This window comes from Vigna unguiculata, chromosome 11, assembly GCF_037176805.1.
Source record: "Vigna unguiculata cultivar grain cowpea cultivar isolate G323 ecotype 2 chromosome 11, ASM3717680v1, whole genome shotgun sequence".
NCBI lineage: Eukaryota > Viridiplantae > Streptophyta > Magnoliopsida > Fabales > Fabaceae > Vigna > Vigna unguiculata.
This window is the reverse complement of record NC_140802.1, coordinates 43,411,390-43,434,253: the sequence shown is the minus strand read 5'-3', so window position 1 is coordinate 43,434,253 and position 22,864 is coordinate 43,411,390. Positions and strand designations below refer to the sequence as shown.

Below are 22,864 nucleotides of genomic sequence, written 5' to 3'. Positions count from 1 at the left end.
TGTGTCATTAGAATTCAAAATGTGCTGGGAAAAAACAACGCTGCATGGATGTTGTACCCAAACAGTGAGATATACTGACATAGTTAGTAATTAATTACAGTGCACAACTCATTGGTAACTGGTGAGCATTGGTGAGAACTGTTTATATTTTTTAGGTTCTTTGCTCTCTGGCTTGGAGATTGATATAGTGATTCCAACAATCTTAAATTTAAGATTGTTAGAGTAAAAATATTATATATATTTTTTTATATAAAAACATTAGAGCAAATTTTTTTTACAAAAAAAAAATATTAGAGCATACTTACGAAGTTCTTAAGTTAATAACGGCGGAGTCTTTGAATGACATCAAAAATAAAAACAAATTTTAATATCAATCCATTTTACACCGATATTAAATTAGTGTGTAAATATAATAGTTAAATTACTTTTTATGTTGCAGAAAATTTAAATGTAAATAACATTTTATAAAAAGTGGGTCTTTTTTAAGATTTTATAATTAGAACAAAATTTGTGAGAGTTGCTTTAAATTATACGCATAATAAGATCTATATAAACTAAAATAAGATTTTTTATGTGAGTTTTTTTAACTATAAATACGCTAATAATTAGAAACGATTTCTTTGTGCATTCTCAATTGTGTTGTCTAATTGTAGTACTTTTTTCTTTAATTAAGATAAAAAAAGTAACACTTATTTTTTGTTTATCCATGTGCGTGATTAATCAGTGTTTTAAACTAATTTGGTTTGATCGAAAAATAAATAAAAATTGACCGATAATTGTATATTCTAAAGATTAAACTTAATACTGTGAGAACGATTGGATCGTAGGTTGAGCACATTACTCCCCTCTAATCCAATGCATTGATTACATACATAGTAAAACATAAGTGACTTATTGTTTAGTTATATAATATCATATAATGTTACTATTAGTTAGCACAGATGTATTTTTATCTTTTTCAACTAGTAAGATGTATATAATATATTGTTATATGTACATATCAAGCTAGTTAAATAAAAACTAATTTAAAATGTTTCAACTATCTTTATTCATATATAAATCATTTTAATTATATTTGTTACTTTCAATTTTTTTTCATATTATGTTGAATAATATCATAAAAACTTTTAGGTCGGTATAATGTTTTACAAAGTGTTTAGCATCATTTCAAAACTAACTTAACATTGATTAATGTAACATCCAATTTTATTAGTAAAAATATATTAAAATAAAAGATTTCATAGTTAAAAATTCAAAACACATAATCTATACAGTTATCTAAAAGATAAAACGATAATAATATACCTTTATATATCTCAAAACACTATATCTTAGTTTTAAGATAAAATTTCTCACATGATCAATTCTAATATCTTTCTTAACTAGCTCATCATCTTTACACATGTACTATCATATGCTTATACTCAATAATTTGATCATTGCAAAAAAAAAATAAAAAATACAAACAACACAGAACAATAAGACACACACACAAGGGTAAGCTAAATTATAAGAGAAGGTCATATATCAGTTAAACTGATTATATCATAAAAAAATAACATATTTTAAACATTCATAAAAATACTAAATATAAAATTGCAGTCTATAATCTCAAATGTATAAATCTAAACATTGATGTATGATTCTTAATGGTTTTTTTCCAATGATTCTATGTTCACGTGGTGTCGGATGGTGGTTTATGCGTCTTTAAGCAAAATTGCTCTCTGACTTAGAAAACTAAGCACCCAACACCCATCATACTATCACTCAAAGACGGCACTACGGTGATCAAACTCTACTTATGATCACAAAAAAAAATGAAGTGAAAATGAGAAATCAAATGAAAATGATGAATGTGAACATAATATGTGTGAAAAAAAATGTGTTTACACTTTGAGAAGTTGTTTTTGATATATATATATATATATATATATATATATATATATATATATATATATATATATATATATATATATATATATATATATATTAAATTAGGGTTAAATATGTTTTTGGTCCCTCAAGTTTTAGTAAAATTTGGAATTAGTCTCTCTTCGAAACTTTTAACCAATTTAGTCATTTATCTTTAGAAATGCATGGTTTAGTTCTTTTAACCAAATTTTGTCAAGTTTATCTGTCGTTTCAAGCGCATTTCATGATAATATTTGAATTGTTTATACCGTGACACATTTTCACTCAAATGTTAACTCAAATATTATCGTAAAACGTGTTTGAAATGTCAAATAAACTTAACAAAATTGGGTTAGAAGGACTAAATTTACACATTTCAAAAAATGAAAGACTAAATTAGTCAACATTTTTGAAGAGAAACTAATTCTAAATTTCACTAAAACTTGAGCGACCAAAAACATATTTAACCATTTTAAATTATTTTAATATTTTAAAGGACTTCACGATTACGTGTGTAATTAAAAAATAATGTGACATTTAAATTTTGATAATATCCTTTAAAATAGAAAATCACATAATTATAGAATTAGTATCAAGAAAGGGGTCTTAATTTAAGACTCGCACAAAACATTTATTTCAATTTTGAAAATCATTTAAAATAAAAACAAAAAACAAAATTATGTCAACAATTTAGGATAACTTCAAAATAGAATTTCATATTATAGAAACTTGTCTTATCTTCACAGAGTCATTGAACACTAAAGTAAGTTACAATATTGTTAGATATAATATGATAGATAAAGTAATTCAATCTTTAGAATTTTGTTATGAAACTTTCACATATCATATTAAATGAATTAAGATTTGAGTACAAAACAAATACACTTTCTTGAGGTTAATATATATATATATATATATATATATATATATATATATATATATATATATATATTGTAATATATTAGCAAGTGCACCTCTCGATTTAAGTTCCATTATATTAAATATCCAATAAAATCATGAAATTTCGTTAGTATTTTCCAATACCTGTTAAAAGATTATTTTTATTCTTCTAAAATTGTGCATTGTTATTTGATGATTTAGTCAACTGATAATTGACATGGATATTTGACAGATTGTTTTCTAAATTGAATGCTAGACTTTATTTATATTGCTTTTAAATTAAAGTTGTTAATTTAAATTAAATTTTGAAAAAGAACCAAGTTAAAAAAAATTAAATTAGTTTGAAAAAAAAACCTTAACTATAATTATATATACAAACGAACATACTGACATTATTATTTTTTAACTTTTAAGAAATTTAAATTTAAATTAATAATAAATATATAATTAATTTTTAAAATAGTTATTAAATATAAAATTAAAAATATAAAAAAAAGTTTTAAAATAATGATTTAAGAAAAAAAAAATTTAGAATAACGATTACAAATAAATTATTTATAAAATAATTAATTTTTAAAATAATTAAAAATAAAATTAGTATTATAAAATGTAAATACAGAAAAAGAAATTATCTACCGTTATATTATTATATATAAATATAAAATATTTTAAAAGAAGGTGCAGAGATTATAATATATAGTGGAGAAATGGAAGGTGAATATTCTGGGTTTACCTAGGCAACTAAAATATATCTATATATATATATATATATATATATATATATTTTTTTTTTTTTTTTTGAATGTTTGTAACCTTTATCTTTCCATAAGAGTGTTCGATTTCTCTTCTACTTATTTCTAGGGTTTCTCTCAAACACATTCTCATCTTTTTTCTCTAAGGTTTCTTGCATTTGAATTGAAGCTATTGGTTCCAATGCCACTTCCAGCGAAACCAATGAGGGACTCCGACGAGTTGGCGAGCCCTTCGAACAACCTGTGGGTGGGGAATCTGGCGCCGGACGTCACTGACGCCGATCTCATGGAACTTTTCGCCAAATACGGTGCGCTCGATAGCGTAACTACTTATTCCGCTCGCAGTTATGCCTTCATATACTTCAAGCGCGTCGAAGACGCCAAAGCCGCAAAAAACGCTCTCCAAGGAACCTCTCTCCGCGGCAGTTCCTTGAAGATTGAGTTTGCCAGACCGGTTTGTCTTCATCTTTTTGCTTTCATTTGCTCTCACAGTTCCTGTATTCGAATTATTGATTTTGTTTCAACTAATATATTCTTATTATTAGTATTTTTGTTATTTTTGCATTCTAGGTTTTTGTTATTTGTATTGTTCCCCCTCGTCGTTGCCATTTGTTTCACGGAATCGCTCGAAATGCATGAACAAAATCCAAATCCCTAATTCAATAATTTTCGTGTGTTTAGGTCACCTTACTCTGCAAAAGTGATTTTGGATAGGATTAATTTTGTGAAATTGTTTCTGAAGGCAAATTTGAATTAAAATTTAGTGTAATAACCATGTACGTTACGTAGAAATAGGTGAAACTGAACGTGATACTCGATATGAAAAATTATGAGATCAACAACGTAGAAATAGTATAAAATTGTGCAGTGCTTGGATTTTACATTGGACGAAATAAGTAGTCGTGGTGGTGATTAGTTTGAGACACAAATTTGTAATGTTTAACAGTAAAATAATTAAAGTTGTTTAAATTTAAGGGTTGAACATTTGATTCCGGAATCATGATCAGTGAAAATTTGGTTGGAGTCTGGTGACATATAACTCTTGTTCTGTTGATTAATTCTTGACATAACAGAGGGGATCTGAAAGCTTGTTCTGTGTTTCGTTTGTCCTAGTCACTCAGATCTACATAATTCTTAAACGAAGATAAAAAATGTTATAATGTTATGTAAACATGACCCAATTTATACAACAAAGCATCACTCAAAGTGACAGTGTTGTAGAATAGTGCTTTACATGAGCTGATATGTAACTAATTTTGTCATCTAATGATTAGTTTTGAACGTATATTATATTGACCTTTAGAAGTGTGCCGAAATTGATTTCAATGCGACTATATTTCTTTGTAAACAGCAACAATATAGTAAATGCACCCTCGCTAAAAGTCAGAATTGGCTACTCAGGTACATCTTGATAGTAAACACAGCATAATGCGTATGAACTGAGTTTTTTTTTTCTTGTCCTGAAACTCCTGAATGCCTTGAAAATTGAAGCTCCAAAGTAGCAGCGCGAATGGCTAAAACCCAGAGGTTGAGTTTAAATAAGTCTTTCAATCTACCAGTTAGGAAATACAATTTTTTTTATTAATAACCACTGTGTAGCCAACAGGATGGGGTGTTTCTTGAGGTCCCAAGAGATGTAACTGGATGAGTGGACAATTGGAAATAGTGCCTTTTGATGTATCTGAATTACAACATATCTGATGTTAGATTTAGAAAAAACTCAGTGGACGAAATAGAGGAATGATTTTATTTTTTTGAGGTATGTGAAAATGCGTTACTTTGATTTTCTCCAATTAATCACCCTGGTTTTAGTATTATTTTGGAGTACACTCGTACCAAGCATTATTCGAATAGAAACTTACGTAACTGCGAAATACAATCATTAAACAGCTTTATATTGTTCTGCCCTACTTCTAAAACAATGCTAGCCCTTCAAATAACGTAATTTACATAAAAAAGAAAGTAAGGCAAATAAAATTAAAGCAACACTGGTTCAATAGTAGTATGAACAGTAATTGTGTTTTAGTATTTGGTTCGTGTCTAGGGTGTTTGGTATATAATATACTAATAGATAGTCCAAACCGCAACCCGATATTTACTTGTGATGGACGCTCTCTGTAGTATTAAGACTTGTTTAAATAAAAGAATACAGTCCAGCGTTAAACTTCTAAACATGGCTTCCTGGAAGACATTTCTCTCTAGTTTAAAATTGGGCGGGGAGCCGATAACAAGATTTTTAAATTAATTTTTAAAACAAATCCAAGATAAGAACTCAGAATTCCACTACTCTATTTAAAGAGAGGGATTGATGAAATGAAACATACGATACAGACAAGGATGTCCAGTTCCTAAGTTTCTCCTATTTTAAGATTTTGAAAAATTAAAATCTGGAGAAGATCAGAATCATGTATGAAATAAAAAGTGCAAAAGGATAGGTGATGAGTGGATAAATATTCTGAATTGATAGTTTAATAGTCTTTTATCATGATTAGTTCAATTTATTTACCTATACATAACATTCAACTAGCAATTTAGCAATATAATTAATGAAAGACAATTTTTTCATATAGATATACCCAAGTTGTGGTATCGCCTTACATGATAAAGAAAATAATGTAGTTGAGTTCACATTTTAGTTCCTACCGTTGGATGTTATATGTTATGTTTCAAAGTGGCATAGACAAACATTAAATTTTTATTTTTATTTTCTCGTCATTACCAGCTTCTTCTTTGAATGTTTTGAAGCAAAAGGGCAGTATGCTTTCAATAATATCAATCAACTATTTAAATCTTAACATGCTTGTTTCTTTTGTTAATATCTGTATGTGGATGGTGTAATCTGTATTTTTATAGTGTTTGTTTAAATGGCCAAAAAATGTTCTCAGGCAAAGGCATGCAAACAGCTTTGGGTGGGTGGTATTAGCCCAGCTGTTACAAAGGAAGATTTGGAAGCTGAATTTCGTAAAATTGGTAAAATTGAGGATTTTAAATTCTACAGAGACCGAAATACGGCATGTGTTGAATTTTTCAATTTGGAAGATGCTTCTCAGGCCATGAAAATAATGAATGGGAAAAGAATAGGTGGGGAGCATATTCGTGTTGACTTCCTTCGATCCCAAACTATAAAAAGGGTAAGTGTATTTTTATATGTTGTTCTTCCTTTTCCTTTTATTATTCAATAACCTATTAGTACACTCTGATCCTGATGCCTCATGTTGGTACTTCTAGAGTAAATACAATTAAGTTAGTGGGGAGTGATTATTTTATTTGAAAATGACACTTCTTGGATTTTATTCTTGCATTGATAAATAATTCCTATGTACTAAACCTTTTGTAATGGTTTTTTCACTTGGAACTGTTATTTGTCTGATTGAGTCAAACGTTTGTGTATGAATGCTTTTATTCTAGAATTGGTGGATTGGGTTATTTCCATTTTGTGTAGCTTTTTCTGTTTACATGTTACTTTGATGTAGTTAATGTTTCATTTGATGATTGCTGTAGGATCAGTTGCTTGATTATGGGCAGTTTCAAGGAAAAAGCTTGGGACCTAGTGATGCTTATTCTGGACAGAAAAGACCGCTGGTGAGGGTCCTTGCAATGTGAATCTAATTGCAAGTCTGTCATTTTTTTTGTATAGTTCTTGCTCATCTGTCTTGTTGGATGTAACATTTTTGTTTTGGGAAGACTGGGCATTATTAACATAGGCAAGCTCAATGTTTTCTGCATACCTTGTGTCTTGAACTCAGTCAGTTCTTCTTATAAATACTTCTCTCCTGTCAACAGCATTCACAGGCTCCAATGGGGAGGAAAGGCGATGGTCAACCAAGTAATGTTTTATGGATTGGTTATCCTCCTGCTGTTCAGATTGATGAACAAATGCTCCACAATGCTATGATTTTATTTGGTGAAATTGAGAGAATCAAGAGTTTTCCCTTGAGGAATTATTCTACTGTAGAGTTTAGAAGTGTTGATGAAGCCCGACGTGCTAAAGAGGGCCTTCAAGGGCGCCTTTTTAATGATCCTCGAATAACAATTATGTATTCCAGCAATGACCTAGTACATGGCAGTGATTATCCTGGCTTTTTTGCTGGAAGTAATGGACCTAGGCCTGAGGTATTGCTGAATGAGAATCCATTCCGACAATTACAAATAGATGCTTTTGGCCATAATCGTCCAATGGTTCCAAATAATTTTACTGGTCAATTACCACCTACTGGTGTTATGGGTCCAAATGTACCATTGCGACCTTTTGGTCCCCACAGCGGTGTTGACTCTGTTATTTCTGGCCCTGAGTTTAATGAGATTAATGCCCTCCACAAATTTCAGGATGGTAGCTCCAAGAGTAACATGGCTCCAAACTGGAAAAGGCCATCTCCTCCTGCACCAGGTATGCTTTCTTCTCCTGCACCAGGTGCTAGGCATCCTACAAGATCAACCACCGGTGCATGGGATGTACTTGACATAAACCATTTTCCTAGAGATTCGAAACGTTCAAGGATTGATGGACCTTTACCTGTTGACGAAGCCCCATTTCCATTGAGGAATATAGATGATCGTGGGTTAGCTCTGGAGCAATCTTATGGGACAGATCCATCAATTGATGGAGGTGGTTCTGGTCCATTTGCAAACATTCAAGGAAAAAATCACCTTGGTCCATTGAACTCAAGGATTATAGCTGGAGTACATGGTATGGTCCAACCTGATAATGATCATATTTGGCGTGGAATCATTGCAAAAGGTGGAACTCCTGTTTGTCGGGCTAGATGTGTACCAATTGGGAAAGGGGTTGGGACTGAGCTGTGAGTATAGTCTTATCCGTCTCTAATCTTAATTAAAAGTTTACATATTTGGAATAGTTCTTGAAATCTGTTCTTTTCTGTTGACTTATCTTGCATTTACGTTCTTCTCATAGCTACCAAAGTCCACATATAAGAGATTCTCTTCCCTATATGTGTTGTTTCTTTTCTGCAGGCAATGTAGGTTTTATGAATTTTACTGGTTTGTCATCAGGGCAAATGGTGTGCTTATTTGTTTTATGGTTTTTTATGGAAAAAATCTTAAACTTAATGTTTTTTAGTATATTGGAGGTAAAAGATGCTAACTGGCTTGGTCATTTTATTTTCTTAACACAAACCAGTTGGACTTAGTTTTTGGATGTATGTTCCTTGAAAATTCCAAATTTGTCTTAATGGTAGAAATGTATTGTATATATTCTTTTAAGGTTACTGTTTTAATGTTGTAATTCAAGTTTGCTTTTTCTTTTGATGCAGTCCTGATGTTATTGATTGCTCAGCTAGGACGGGATTGGATATACTCACTAAACATTATGCTGATGCAATTGGTTTTGATATTGTTTTCTTTCTGCCTGATAGTGAAGATGATTTTGCATCATATACTGAATTCCTTCGCTATCTCAGTGCAAAAAATCGTGCTGGTGTTGCCAAATTTGTTGATAACACCACATTGTTCTTGGTGCCTCCTTCTGATTTTCTCACTAGAGTTTTGAAAGTCAGTGGACCTGAGCGACTCTATGGTGTAGTTCTGAAGTTTCCTCAAGTGGCAAGTGGTGCACCTATGCAACAAGCATCGAACTTGCCTGTACCGACAAGTCAGTTTATGCAGCAAATTCCTCCTTCACATACTGAATATGGTTTGATTCCTATCAAAGAGGAACAGGTTGCGTCAATGGATTATAACAGACAATTGCGTGAGGATTCTAAGCTTCCTAGTAAACCAGCCTACCCGCCTACAGGAGGGCCTCCTTCAGTTCATTCTGTGCCTCCAGATTATGCTCCTAATAATGCTATTGCTGGGTCCCAAGCAGGAGTTGCATTAACTCCTGAGCTGATTGCAACTTTAGCATCTTTTCTCCCTTCGACTACACCATCATCTGCCACCGATGGTGCCAAGCCTGGAGTAGGTTCCTCGACCATGAAGCCTCCTTTTCCTCCTGTGGCACCAAATGATGGAAATCAATCCTATATATGGAAACAGGACAGTCAAAGTGCTGATCAAACCACTCATCCTCCTCAACAGTTGAGAAGTATGTATAGCGTTCACAATGCTCACTATCAGCCATATCCACCAGCATCTGCTCCAGCTGGCAATCCTGCTCAAGTGGTCTCTAGCAGTTCTCACATCCAAGACACTGCAGCCAGCATGCATCAGCAAAGTGCCGTTTCATCCAGACACATGCCTAATTTCATGATGCCCACTCAAAGCGGACAAGTAGCTGCATCTCCTCATGGCAGTCAGCATTATCAAGTTGAAGTCTCCCCAAGTAATCCGAAAGGCTTTGGAATTGTGCAGGGAACAGATGCCTCTGTCTTATACAATTCTCAGGCATTCCAGCAACCTAATAACAATCCACCGTCTTTCCAGCAACCTAATAATTCTATTGCCTTAACTAATCAAGTTAGTGGTGCTAATTCTTCACAGCAGCAGACTCCCATGCCATATACAGTAGACCAAGTAAACTCAGACACCCCAAATCAGCAACTTTCTGTTTTTGGAGTCGGTCAAGGCACCCCAGAGGAGGCTGATAAGAACCAGAGATACCAGTCAACATTACAGTTTGCTGCCAATCTTCTTCTCCAAATACAACAAAAGCAACAACAAGCCCCAGGAGGTCATGGACCAGGAATTCAACAATGAGATGCTTCCTGTAAGTAATTTCTTTCTTAATATATGATCTAGGTTGAGTGTTTTAATTCACCCATTCAGTTTCTGTCCATATATATGGTTTTCTATTTCCAAGTACTTTTATGTCATTGATGTGATGGTATATTCTACGTGATACTCTGGTTGCATACCTTGGTTGCCATTGCAAATGAGCTGTAGGTGGTACACCTGAAATCCTTGAAATCATCGAAGAGTAAATATGGAAGTCATGAGCGTATTAATTTACAAGGATATAATAAGCCCTTGGAACCAATTATGTGGTTGAAATTATGTCCAAACTTTTATGGGGAGTATCCTGGAACTGGTTAGGTTTTCTGTTTTAGGCATTAGAAGAGCAAGTGCAATTGTGCAAGGCTGTAAGTCGTTTTTCTTAGATAATTTGGGATTTCAGGTAGGTGATCTTAATGATGTCATTTCCAAATAGGTCAAACTAATTTGCTTGTTTAAAAAATCCTTTGTATTTGTTTGGTCCTGTTTAGTCCTATTGTAAATTGAGATTTGGGTTATTCATTCATTATCCCTTAAGCCTTTTCTTTGTTCTGAACTTTTTTACAAATTGTCATACTGTCAGAGTTCCATGATTTTTCTTGAAAAGTATTACAACATTCTAAAAAATCTATGTATTCTTTACTGTGTGCTTGAGTAAACACTCCATTACCTTATTTTTAGATTCTTTGGTTTCCAAGCCATCTGCCTGTTTCACCATTTCTCTCCCTATTCTTCTCCTGGCTGTACTACCTGATTTGGCATTTCCCTTCTGTATCACTAGCTTTAAGTGTCCGCATGTTTTCACCTTATCTTATTGTGATATTAGTAATCTCCTGTACATTGCACAGCCATGGGCTGGCTTACCTCAATTCCTTTTCACTTGTCGCTCTGTTTTAGCCCTTTCTAGTTATTGTTTTATATGTGCCTCAACCATTCCTGCCAAATCGTGGTACAACATCTTGTAAATTCAGTAGTATCATATCTTTGGTGGTGACCATAATGGGATTACGATTTTATTGAGCTGCTAGTTTTTGTCATTAAACTACTTCAAGCTCTGTTGATTTCTCTTGTTTTCTGCTGCATGCCGGGATATTACAAGGTAAACTGTCAATGTTGCTTCCTAAGTTCTTCTTCCTTTCCCTCATCGCAATGTTGCTTCCTAAGTTCTTGTTCCTTTCCCTCATCGACTAAGATATTTCCTTTGATTGCTTCATAGTCATCAGACTAACTGCTGGAAAGTTTTCTTCTAGGTATGTTAGGAAGACTCGTGATTTGAATTTTGGGCTGAACATAGGATTGATATTTTATATGTAAAGTATAAGGCAGTAAACAGAATTGACAGGTAATACCAAGTGATTCTCTATCTGATAAAACTTCAAAAAGTAATCCTTGGCACATGCAAATGAAATATTAAATGGCTAGAGAGTCCTTGTGGAAATGAAGAATAAAATGATACTCTCACTATTGAGAGTGCGTCCGGCTGATATGGGAATTACTCCTTAATGCAAAATCTACACAATTTCCAGTTCACACCCATGCTCAGTCATTTCGTCACTTCTTATATCCATACATACATATTTTATATATATATATATATATATATATATATATATTAAAATCATAAAACATTAAACATAAAAAAATTATAGGAAGTTATAAGTCAATGAATGTTACTAATAATAAGATTTCTCTTTTATCATTTCCTTAAGGATTTCATAAAAAAAAATCAAGACAGATTCATTTGCATACTTATACTCTTCTTTATTTCTATTTGAAATAATCCCTTAAATGTCTCCCAAATCGTTCTCTAAAATAATTAAAAAAACTTTTTTTTATTTGATTTTAGAATCAAAATTTTATTAGAATATAGAATATGAAAATCTAAAGAATACTTTTTTTTAACATTATGAAAGAGAATTAGCTAAATTAAAGCTATTAAATATAATTTATCTAAATAATATTGATAAAATGTGGAAGCACTCATAAACTTTAAGTTAGTCTGTATATAAGTTTTTCTTCTGCCTTTTCTCTACCTAAAAATAGACTTTTCTATCCGACTTATTCTTAATCCAATTTAATAAATAAATATATATATATATATATATATATATATATATATACACACACATCGTATGATTCTGGGAAGTCCCTCAACTCGTCTTTGCCAGTTGTCATTTCTTCCTTGCCTGATAATCCTTCCTCCTGGTCATTGACGCCCATCTATTTTTTCCAAATATACCCACTATCCTTGTTCCTCAGGCCCAACATTCACATTTCCTCCTACGTTTCCTTTTCCCCTCTCTTTAAATGTTCACAATTGGTCTATTATTAGGATTTGAAGAATTCCCTGGTTGGTACAATAACTTTTCACTTTGTCTTCAGTGGTGGTTAAATGATATTTAGGGTACCCATAGCTGGTTTTCTATAGCAGTTTAGTCATCATTGATAACAGGGAGGATCATCTGTTATACTGGAGTTAATATTGTGGTTATTTGGTCATTGTGTATAAATAAGTTGTTTATTTCTCCCTTCAGTCTCAAATACAACTAAAAAAACTTATTCGAACTAATTAGGAAAGTTAGTAACATTTAATTGCGCTAATTTCATTTCATTTAAAAAATAAATATTCTTCTTTGGTTACTTTTCATTGGAAATAGATATCAAGAATAATAGAGTCATTCGAAATTAGACCCTAACTAAATTTCAGTGATAAAGATTTGTTTGTATTTGAAAGATCATCCAAGATTTTTATTTTCGGCTTATATTAGATTGGGGGGAGTATCATTTTAGTATAACTCTCCACATCGATTTTTCTTCATTACTTGGTATCACCGTGTCATCAACTGACCCATTTCAGATATCTGTAGATTAATTCTGTAGTGATACCTGTTGTATATTACTGTTTTTGTTTTCTGTCTAATACATGTCTTATTCTTCTGTTTTCGTTATCTCAGTAGTGGACTTGACAGTTTGGTTGACTGTTATATACTAATAATATGACTTAAAAACTTAGTGATAATAGCTTATTTTCTTCTGAGTTTTGTATCCATTATTTTTAGCTGTAGGCTTTGATCTTTCTTCTCTTCTTTTTTCACCTTGAAAAAGGTAGTTTTTTTAGGGTTAGAAATTCAGTCACTTGAACTTATTTTATGGTGACTTGTGAGGTGTGTAATTTCCACTCTGTAAAGAATCTTGAATGTGCTTCTAAAGATAATGAGAAGATATTTTCTGATTACATTTGTAAATTTTGAGTTAACTTGTTTACCAGAATCAACAATTTTCGTACCACATGTCAATTGTGGTTTTCCATTTTTTTCCCCATGTTTCATTCAAAATTCAATCACCCTATAACTTAATGAGACTTCTGAGGTGTTAACTCCCACCGTGTAAGAATCTTGAAGGTGTTTCTGCACATATGAAAACACTTCAAATTAAATGTGTACATTTAGAGTTAAATTTGTCTAATACTTTCCTAGCTAACCTTAAATAAGATTAGTATATCAAATCAACAAATTTGGTGCCACTGTCAATTGTGGTTTTGCACTAATTTTCCCTATTTCCTCCTGTCTATGGGATACAGAAATTACAAGTTCGGCTTAGGGACGAGAGATATAATAATGACCTCAAGAACTCGACACGGATTGAAATTTATAGGAACTTTGATTGTATCCTAATTGGTCACCAACTTGGTTATATGAAAATTTGGACCTAAAACTTCAAATCCTACCTGCACTATTTAAATTTAAGGGCAACTATTAATGTGGTCAGTCTCTTGCAATTAGCATACGTGGCAAGTGCTAAACTCAACCATTTACTTCCTAATATGAAGGTCAACTTCTCGAAGTAAGAGTAGCATCTATACTTAGGAAAAGGTGTAATGAATACCATGGTGAGGCGTCAGAACCTTTATTTTCGTTAGAGGGTTAATAAACACTAAATTGTATGCATTCTTATGAATGTTCTATCAATCGTGGTGGTTTCATTTTAGTATACGTGGAAATAAAAGAACAAAGCCAGAGCACATGGACTTTCTGTTAGTTGGAAGTCCATTAAAAATATATGAAGGTGAAAATGCAACAAGATGGAACTAATGGTAAACTATCAACAACTACCTTGAAACAAATTTGAGTGATAAATACACATTTAGTTTATTAAAACTGCTTCATATACTGGGCATTGATTATGCATTTCTTGTGAAAACATCAGACCTTTTCTAATTTACTCTGGTTAAATCTGATAAATAAAGAGTTTGGCAATATAGATTATATATAAAATGACAATACCTCCTTACATTTCTTTATTCAGTTCCAATGGCTTCTTGCTGAGTATTAGCCAGCGTTGTGATAAGAAAATGTGTTATTTTGAATGTGTTTTTGAGGAAGGTACTTGCTAATAGAATACCAAGAACATTAGAATTATTTTTTAACACTGGAGTATTCTCTCTGTTAAAAAGTTTTTTCTGTCTATAGTGCTGATTAATGATTGGTTTATTGCTCAAAGGAGGGTGATGCTAATAGTTAATAGCCGGCGAGTGTTGAGTGCTACATCTCAGGGTATTCACCCATTAATGCGTAAAATTATTTGAGGAGAATTCTGAATCCCAAGAATTCCTTGGTATATATCATATCCGTAGAGATTCTGCTTTTTTCTTATGCTATCGTATTGTTGGTATGTCACTAATAAATAGTTCGAAGCGATCCATTTAGGTACTGAAGAGCATTCGATTCCTTTCGTGGTTTAGTCTTCAAATTTTGATATATACTTTCGTTTAGTTTTTCTCGTCATTTCGTACTCCGTAGCACTGCGATTTTCTCCTTGGTTAGGTTATCACTTCACTAGGTTCTTCTCTGCAGTTGAATCAACTGCATGATTCGCATCCATTAAAATTAAATTTTACATATTACCTTATAAAGTTATAAAATGTAATGCAAGTTGGAAAATCTGAACCTTGATTTAAAATTGCACATAAGCTTGTAGTTCTTTTAAAACTGTAGGTGATCCTTAATAAAAAGGTTACATTCGATTAGCAATGATTTTTATCTTCTTTTCATCGTACTTGTATACCCCATACAAATAATTATGTAGCTTCTCTGTTGTAAAAAATGTTGACTCAATGTTTTTATGCGTAACGATGAGATTATTACCAATTGTTAATGGGTTTTGGCAAGTGAGTGTATCCTAATCGTATCGTTTTTTCCCTATCTTTATTGACGCGTAGGTAATGGTCCTGCTTGTGAAGGTGACCCAGACTTGACGATTGTTCAACAGCAATTTCTATTTAATCATTTATTGTTTAGCCAACTTACTCTTTCCTTCTAACTTTTTTTACCCTACAAACTACCAAGGTGTAAGATTGGTTTTTATTGATAATACTGTTCAATGTACATAACAATTTTCATCTCACATATCGTTCCAACTGTTCTTTAAGCTAACTTCTCCTCGTGTGAGATCATTTGCATTCCACTCTGCTCCTTTTACAACATTGTTTCGTTTTTTATCACACTTATATTGTGCGTATATTACATTGTTTCGTTTTTTATGACACCAATGCTATGTCTCAATTGATGCAATATTATTTAATTGACTAATGTAATAAAATAATTTTTTTATTCTTATCCTGTTGTTTTCTTCATCCATAACTTGGAGAGACAGAATTGAAGATGAACACTGGAATACAAAAAAATAGGTTCCACCAACACTACATCAGATTCTTCAATTTAGGTATTTAAGTTATGTATCGTTTCCAACTTGATATAATTTGATAGTGATATTTGCCTCAGGAAATGTTTGTAGGCTCCTTGTTTTTTCTTGTTACGAAAAACAAAGAAAAGCAATTTATGTCGAATCTATTTTTCTCTATCCAAATTATCCCATAAAATCTCTGCAACGAATTTGTCTAAAAGGCGAATTTAACCCTGCACTTTTATCATTTCAAAGAGCTTTTATTCTTTAACACATAATTCTTTTAATTAAATTAGTTATTAATTAAAAATATTTTTAAAATATTTTTAAAATTAAAAATTAATAAGAAAACATTGATAAAATTTAAAATTATTTTTAATAATTTAAATAAATCATTAAGTATGGTTAATATTGAGATTTTATTAAAAAATGTTAAGCTAATTGATAACAGAAATTAAGAACTTAAATTAACGACTTGGTTATATTTATAAGTAAATCTATTTATCAATTTAACTATATAAAATATAAAATAATATACACATATATATATGAAATTATTTTTTTTCAAATAATAAATAGGTATTTAACATAAAAATAAAAGATATTGTTAAATGAGAAATTAATAATTTAACAAAAATTATGAAAATTTTCCAAGCTTATTACATATACCAATGATTTTAATAAATTTATTTAGTTAATGATGTAATGTATAAATGATATAGTCACAAAAGAGACATGATATAATTTTTTATGTTTTAATAATCTCGTATTTGTTTAGAATGTGATTTTGTTTTTTGCAATTAAATCTTGTGATTTAAAATTAATAACAGTTTAAGTTATTTAACGATGAAAACATTATTTGGTGATAAAAATAAAAAAAATTAAATTAATATAGTCAATATGTATTTCTTTAAATGAATTGGTAAATATATTTCTGACATTGAAATAATTTATATTATTAAAAGATATATAAAAACTCACAAATTCAAATTAAAAAAAAAAAACGAGATAATAATGTTCGAAAGGTAATATACAAATTCATAAATTTATTAATAATAAAAATATGTCAATTATTTAATTATTGTTTAATAGTTTATGTAAAATTTATAAAAAATAATAAAAATAAATAAATTTCTCACCATTCCAATACTTCGAAGATAATGAACTAAAATAAAGCTATAATGTGAATAGCATGCATCTGTGAAATAAATTTTTTTAAAATCTTCTAGTTTTGAACAAATTTATTCTGTTGTTGAGAGAGTAAGATCGAGAAAGCAGAACCATGGGGTTGGAATCGGTCGGAGATTTAGCCATTAACGCAATACTAAGAAAGTTAGAAGCCGAAGACATTGCCAGAGTTGCCTGTGCCAGCAAAAGGTTTAGGTCTTTTGCATCCGATGACACTCTTTGGATCAATCTCTGCTTCAATGAACTCGCTTTGACCCAACCCATCGATCATCTTGGGAACCCTTTCCCTTCCTTCAAGGTCGCACCTTTTTCTAATTTTCTTTCATTTTTCATAAGCTTTATGTTTTGGGGTGATAATTTTTATGTGGAAAAAAATGCATTGAAAACACCCCTTTGTTTGTCATTGGTTGGATTCTCTTTAGGGTCAACTGATGAAGTTGTCTCTTTGTCGAGTTTGTGTGTCTTTCAATTTCAGGCACACCATTGGGTGTTTCTTTTTGATGTCTTTGTTGTTGTTCCTCCTTGTGTGTTGGAAAATGACTTTGTTGTGTTGACTTGGTCCAATTGCTAAAAAGGGTGAACTGAACTTGCTTCCGAGGTTAAAAACATGTTTATCTTGTGGTGGTTTGGTTTATATCTAATGCCGTGTGGTGTGGAATTGACAAGGATGTGATGATGGGGTAGAATGATAGAGTCTTGTATTAGCTGTTCTTTTGGTGGAATAGACTGACTCATGCTCCATTCTGTGCTTTCCTCATTTTAAAGAATGAAAACAATGATAACCATATTTTTTAAACCAGTAAAATTGTGGATTTAGTGTACTTACTAGTTCCAAGCTTTGTGGACACTACTTATGAAACTAACTTCTGACTTTCCTGTTTGCCGGTTCTTGGATCTGCTAAATTTATGTTTGTAAAGTGGGCATCGTTCTCTTTTTTTCATGATGGGGATGATGGATGTTCTGTTGCTCAAGATTCTTGATGATATATGGCTTGTGTGTGGTAAAGTTCAAGTAATCTTTTTGGTACATCTAGAAATCAGACTATCTATGTGTTACGCAGGAATGTTATCAAGCATGGAGAAAAGCTTTTGGAATGTATCCTTGGTTTCTTGTTAAGCGTGTCAAAAGGTGCTGGGATAGGATAAAAACCTGGTTGACCAATAATTTTCCTGAAGCTGAGGCCACGCTTTGTAAAGGGGCAACTGAAGCTGACATTCAGATGTTGGAGAATTTGTTAAAGGTGGAATTGCCACTTCCTACGAGGATCCTTTATCGCTTCAATAATGGGCAAGAAATCGTAAAAGCAAATCTAGAAGCTAGTACATTTGGAAGTTGTTTGGGTCTAATCGGGGGCTACTCCTTCTATAATCATTTGGTGAATGTTTACCTATTGCCTGTGCATCAGATAATCCGAGAAACTCAGCAAATTTGGCGTCACTTGAACTTTTTAAGGACATCCAAGTTTGTTCTTGTGGCTTCTTCGTCCACACTCCGTAGAAAATTGTTTTTCCTCAATTGTTCCAATGGCCAACTATATGTTGGAACCAATAAACTTCGTTCTGAAAAAGACATAATCCCTTGTGTACCTCAAGATCTGATAAGTTTACATCAGGAATCAAATGGTGAAGAGCAACAAGATGCCATGCTACTGTGGTTAGAAGAACATGGTCGCCGTTTAGAACATGGCTTCATCAAACTTTGTGAAAATGAATATGGCCGAAGCATTAATCTTTTCCCAGAGGAATCCCCTTTTTGTTCAACGGCTGTTACTAATGGTGTGAAGGTAAAAGCCCGTATTATGCTTGCTCTATTAACATTGTATCTTATGCCATAGAAAACATTATTGCCACTGTATTCGTTGATGTATTTGGCAAAGTCATATTGTAGTTACAGGGAATAAATATCGTAACCAGATTGTCTTATGCCTTCCTGAGTTTTGGATATTTATAATTACAACATATATCAGGATAGATTTTCTTGGTTTGCATCTGGAGCTTCTTTTTTCTTTTTGTTGTCTTTATGCATCAAGTAAGAGAATGATTACATCTGCTCATTGATGTTGCATGGGATGGGATATTCCAGTTCACGTGCCATTTTCATCACTACTGAAATTTTTGTAAGTAGTTCTTAGTTCCAGCATATCATTTTCTCTTGGAGATTTACCAGTGTTGTTTTTTTCTTAAGGTTCGCTCGTCTGCATTGGTTATCCCTGAGTTTATTGATCCTCAAGATGACAGCGAAAAGTACTTATTTGCTTATTCAATCCGCTTGTCCCTTGAACCTCAAGGATGTTTGATTAATGGAATGTCCTTCGACTCTTGTCAACTCCATTGGAGGCGCTGGATCATCCGTGCTAATGATGATGTTGTATCGGATGTCAATGGAGAAGCTGTTATAGGACAGGTATAAGTTCCCAACATTTTCCCTCAATTTCCTTTTTTTCTGTGCAATTATTTTTATTCTATTGAAGTAATGATATTTAGTAAATATGCATTTTAAACTATTTCACGTCTTGGCTGCTGGAGAAATATCTTTTGAAATTGAATTCATATAGTTTTGAAATTCCGGATGAGATAGTAGGTGTGAGAGGTGAGTAGCTCTTCAGTGCTTAGGCCTTGGGTGCATTCACTTCATTTGGATTTACACATATCAGAGTCAAAATTTGGATTGAACAGCTGATCAATGTCTCACTCATCTAAATTAATTGATTCTCATCCAATTGTTCCACCTGTATTTTGGTTTGTTGAATTTTTACAACAAGAAAATTCAGTTCAGTTGTGGATCAATTATGGAATTTCTCAAAAACTGCATAATTGCACCAATGCCATTGCCTTTCTATGATTGAATATATGTGGCCGAAGTCTAGTTGTTTTTATTTTTGTTGCATATATTGATTGAGCGCATATAAGCAACGAGCCTGGCTGAGTTAAGCTTGTAATTTACTTTATAGTGGTTCCCATTTCCAAAAGTAACAAAGGTTTATAATTCATAGTCTTTAAACTATATTTTTCTTATAAAACAAAGAAAATTGTCTTCATTTTCTCAAGTCCAAATAAATCTGGTAAATAATGTGGTCAAAGTGTCAAGTTACTGAGTTGTGAATCTCCCTGCAGTATCCACTTTTGCATCCTGGTGGACAAGAATTTGTTTATCAGAGTTGCACACCTCTACCAACGCCATCAGGTTCCATTGAAGGTTCTTTTACATTTATACCTGGCAGGTATGCATTTATGTTATTGTAATTACTGTTTGTGACAAGATATTTGATAATCCATGATTAGTTGGACAATGTAGGAATATCTGAATTGTTTGAGCAAATTTCAAGTAACAAGTTTAGTTGAAACTTTTTTTTTTTTCATGTACATGAAATACAAATGAACTTTATACTTATCTCTATGTATAAAGTCTAAGTGAGGTGGTTTAGGGAGTACAGAAAGTCTAAGTGAGTGTGAGGGAATGGATCTTCTGCAGTTATGTTTATCAGTATAATATATTTCTCTCTTAAAGTTGTGGTTTTAAAGAATAAAGGGTGAGATCATTACAATTATAAAACTTGAGAGAATATGTTCCAATTGATTGGTATGCTGTGCATGATGAGCGAGGTAGAGAACCATGAAATGCTCCACAAAACTGAGGTCTGTTATGTGTCTTCCTGTATAGAGACTGGTCAGTATTCAATGTTGTTTCAGCATCCACTATGACATCTACTTCTCTGCTTAGTACTATTTGCATACATTCATCTTTGCCAACTTCAACCACATTCATCATCCAAATGTTAAGTTTTCCATGTTATGCTTTGATTCACATCAAACAACAAAACCATGCATTTGAAATTGACACCAAAGGAATTAAATTCAATTGTTTTAGTCTGTGAGCTAGCCATTTTTGTTTTTATTCTGGTTTCAGCTTGGCATACCCAAAAGGAGACCCTTTTCTAGCTACAGTGGCACAATTCCCTCTCCAGCTGCCAGACTATATTTTCTGATTTTGATTCTGAATGGGAATGAAGCATCTCTGATGGCAAATGCAGCTCCTAAATACCATTTGAGCACAATATTTTACTTAGTGAGAGTAGCTTGGTTGTTGAGTTTTTATTCTTCTGAGTTGGACCTGCACAATTTCCCTATATATATAATCTTTCTGTATTTAAATGTTAGTGTAGTTATATTGGATTTCTTGCATTATTGACTTTATCTGTTAACTTTTTACCCTCCATTCACTGTGTATATGTAGGTATGCAATTCAATGATATACATATTTAGTAATGTAATTACAATCTATTGTGATGTGAAGGAGTGTGAAATGTGGGGTGTTTTGAAATGTAATATTATTTACTGTTTGTTGTTAAAGTAAAGGAATGTCAGAGAATCAGATTCATCAATCTGCTTTTTGATTTCAAAAGTGAAAGTTTTATTATTCTAGTTCTACCAAAAAGAAAAACAAAACAAAGTGGATGTATAATGTATTATTATATTTATTCTCCATGAGTGCTTATCAAACCGTTGGTTTAAGATTCACTGGTTAAGCTGTTTGCTCAACGTGTAATATTAAAAACTAGAGGTTACATATTTTACAAGTTTTTAGCATCAAAGTTTAACAATGTACAATAATATTATTTGAAAATAGTAAAAATATATATATATATATATATATTTTTAATTACAGATACTTTACTTTTTTTTTTATAAGAAAATACCTTTTTCAACGGTTGTGAATTCACAGGAATTTTTGACAGTAGGCCCATTTTATGATTTAAATAGATTGGACACAAGTTCGGTTTTTAATTGAACCAGGTTTTATTTTTTATAGTTATGTGTTATTTTATTATTATTGTTATTGAATTTGAAAATGTAATGTTGATGATATTCTTTACAATAATTCATTTTTCAATCGATGTTAAACTTATTGATAATATTGAAATATATAATGATACATATTTCAATTTTCTCTTTTCTATAATACTGTTATATCAATTATATTTAATAGGTAACTTATTTAATGGGTAAAGAAAGTAAACTATAACAATATTATCGTACACATTTAATAGGTAATTTATTTAATAGGTAAAAAAAAAGTAAACTATTACAATATTATCGTACACAATGGGTCTTCCTTGAATAATTTTTTCGGTCAATATTCAAACTATGATGGTAATTAAAATAAATGTTTAAAGTGCTTGTTTACTAAAGAGTTAGATAAGAATTATGCCCTTAGCATGATGAAGTATTTAATAATTTATATTTAAAGATTAAAACTAGTCAGTGTATAAATATGCTAAAGTAACAGTATTTAATGTGTAGAATTTATTGTTATATTTGATATTTAATGTGTAGAATATTTGTTGTTGATATAATACTTCTTCACATGAACTATTCCATCAAATTATTCCATCAGACACTTGTATGATTAGAAAGAAATTGTATGAATATAACTTTTGAAAAAGCACCATGTATTTATTAATTTTTATTTCAAAACATGTAATGAATATTTAATTATTCCAACAAAAAAAGAAAACAGTAAATGCATTAGAAATTACACCTTATTTTAATTTAATTTAATCCCATTACTGTTATCTCAAGAAGCGAAATAAATAATACTAAAAAAATTCTCAGGTTTGACCACCCCACAGGAATTGAATTTTAGAGGACCAAATATCAATATTATATAATAGTTTATTAGTTTATTTTCAATGATGTAATTATTTAAAAAGTAATAATTTTATTGATATCTGAATAGACAATAACATTGAATAGAAAAATGG

The 22,864-nt window shown here is 31.5% G+C and overlaps 2 protein-coding genes across 2 annotated transcripts; both read left to right on the top strand.

Annotated features, from left to right (window-relative positions):
• Window positions 1-3,636: 3,636 nt before the first annotated feature.
• On the top strand, window positions 3,637-15,690 carry LOC114168501 (flowering time control protein FPA-like). Its single transcript, XM_028053342.2, has 6 exons — window positions 3,637-4,017; window positions 6,449-6,694; window positions 7,065-7,145; window positions 7,347-8,362; window positions 8,834-10,227; window positions 15,451-15,690. The coding sequence occupies exons 1-5, from the start codon at window positions 3,745-3,747 to the stop codon at window positions 10,215-10,217; spliced, it is 3,000 nt and encodes a 999-aa protein (XP_027909143.2). The 5' UTR covers window positions 3,637-3,744; the 3' UTR covers window positions 10,218-10,227; window positions 15,451-15,690.
• Window positions 15,691-17,100: 1,410 nt separating this feature from the next.
• On the top strand, window positions 17,101-21,395 carry SKIP16 (SKP1/ASK-interacting protein 16). Its single transcript, XM_028055091.2, has 5 exons — window positions 17,101-17,400; window positions 18,164-18,886; window positions 19,288-19,506; window positions 20,217-20,323; window positions 21,010-21,395. The coding sequence occupies exons 1-5, from the start codon at window positions 17,197-17,199 to the stop codon at window positions 21,086-21,088; spliced, it is 1,332 nt and encodes a 443-aa protein (XP_027910892.2). The 5' UTR covers window positions 17,101-17,196; the 3' UTR covers window positions 21,089-21,395.
• The last annotated feature ends 1,469 nt before the right edge of the window (window positions 21,396-22,864 follow it).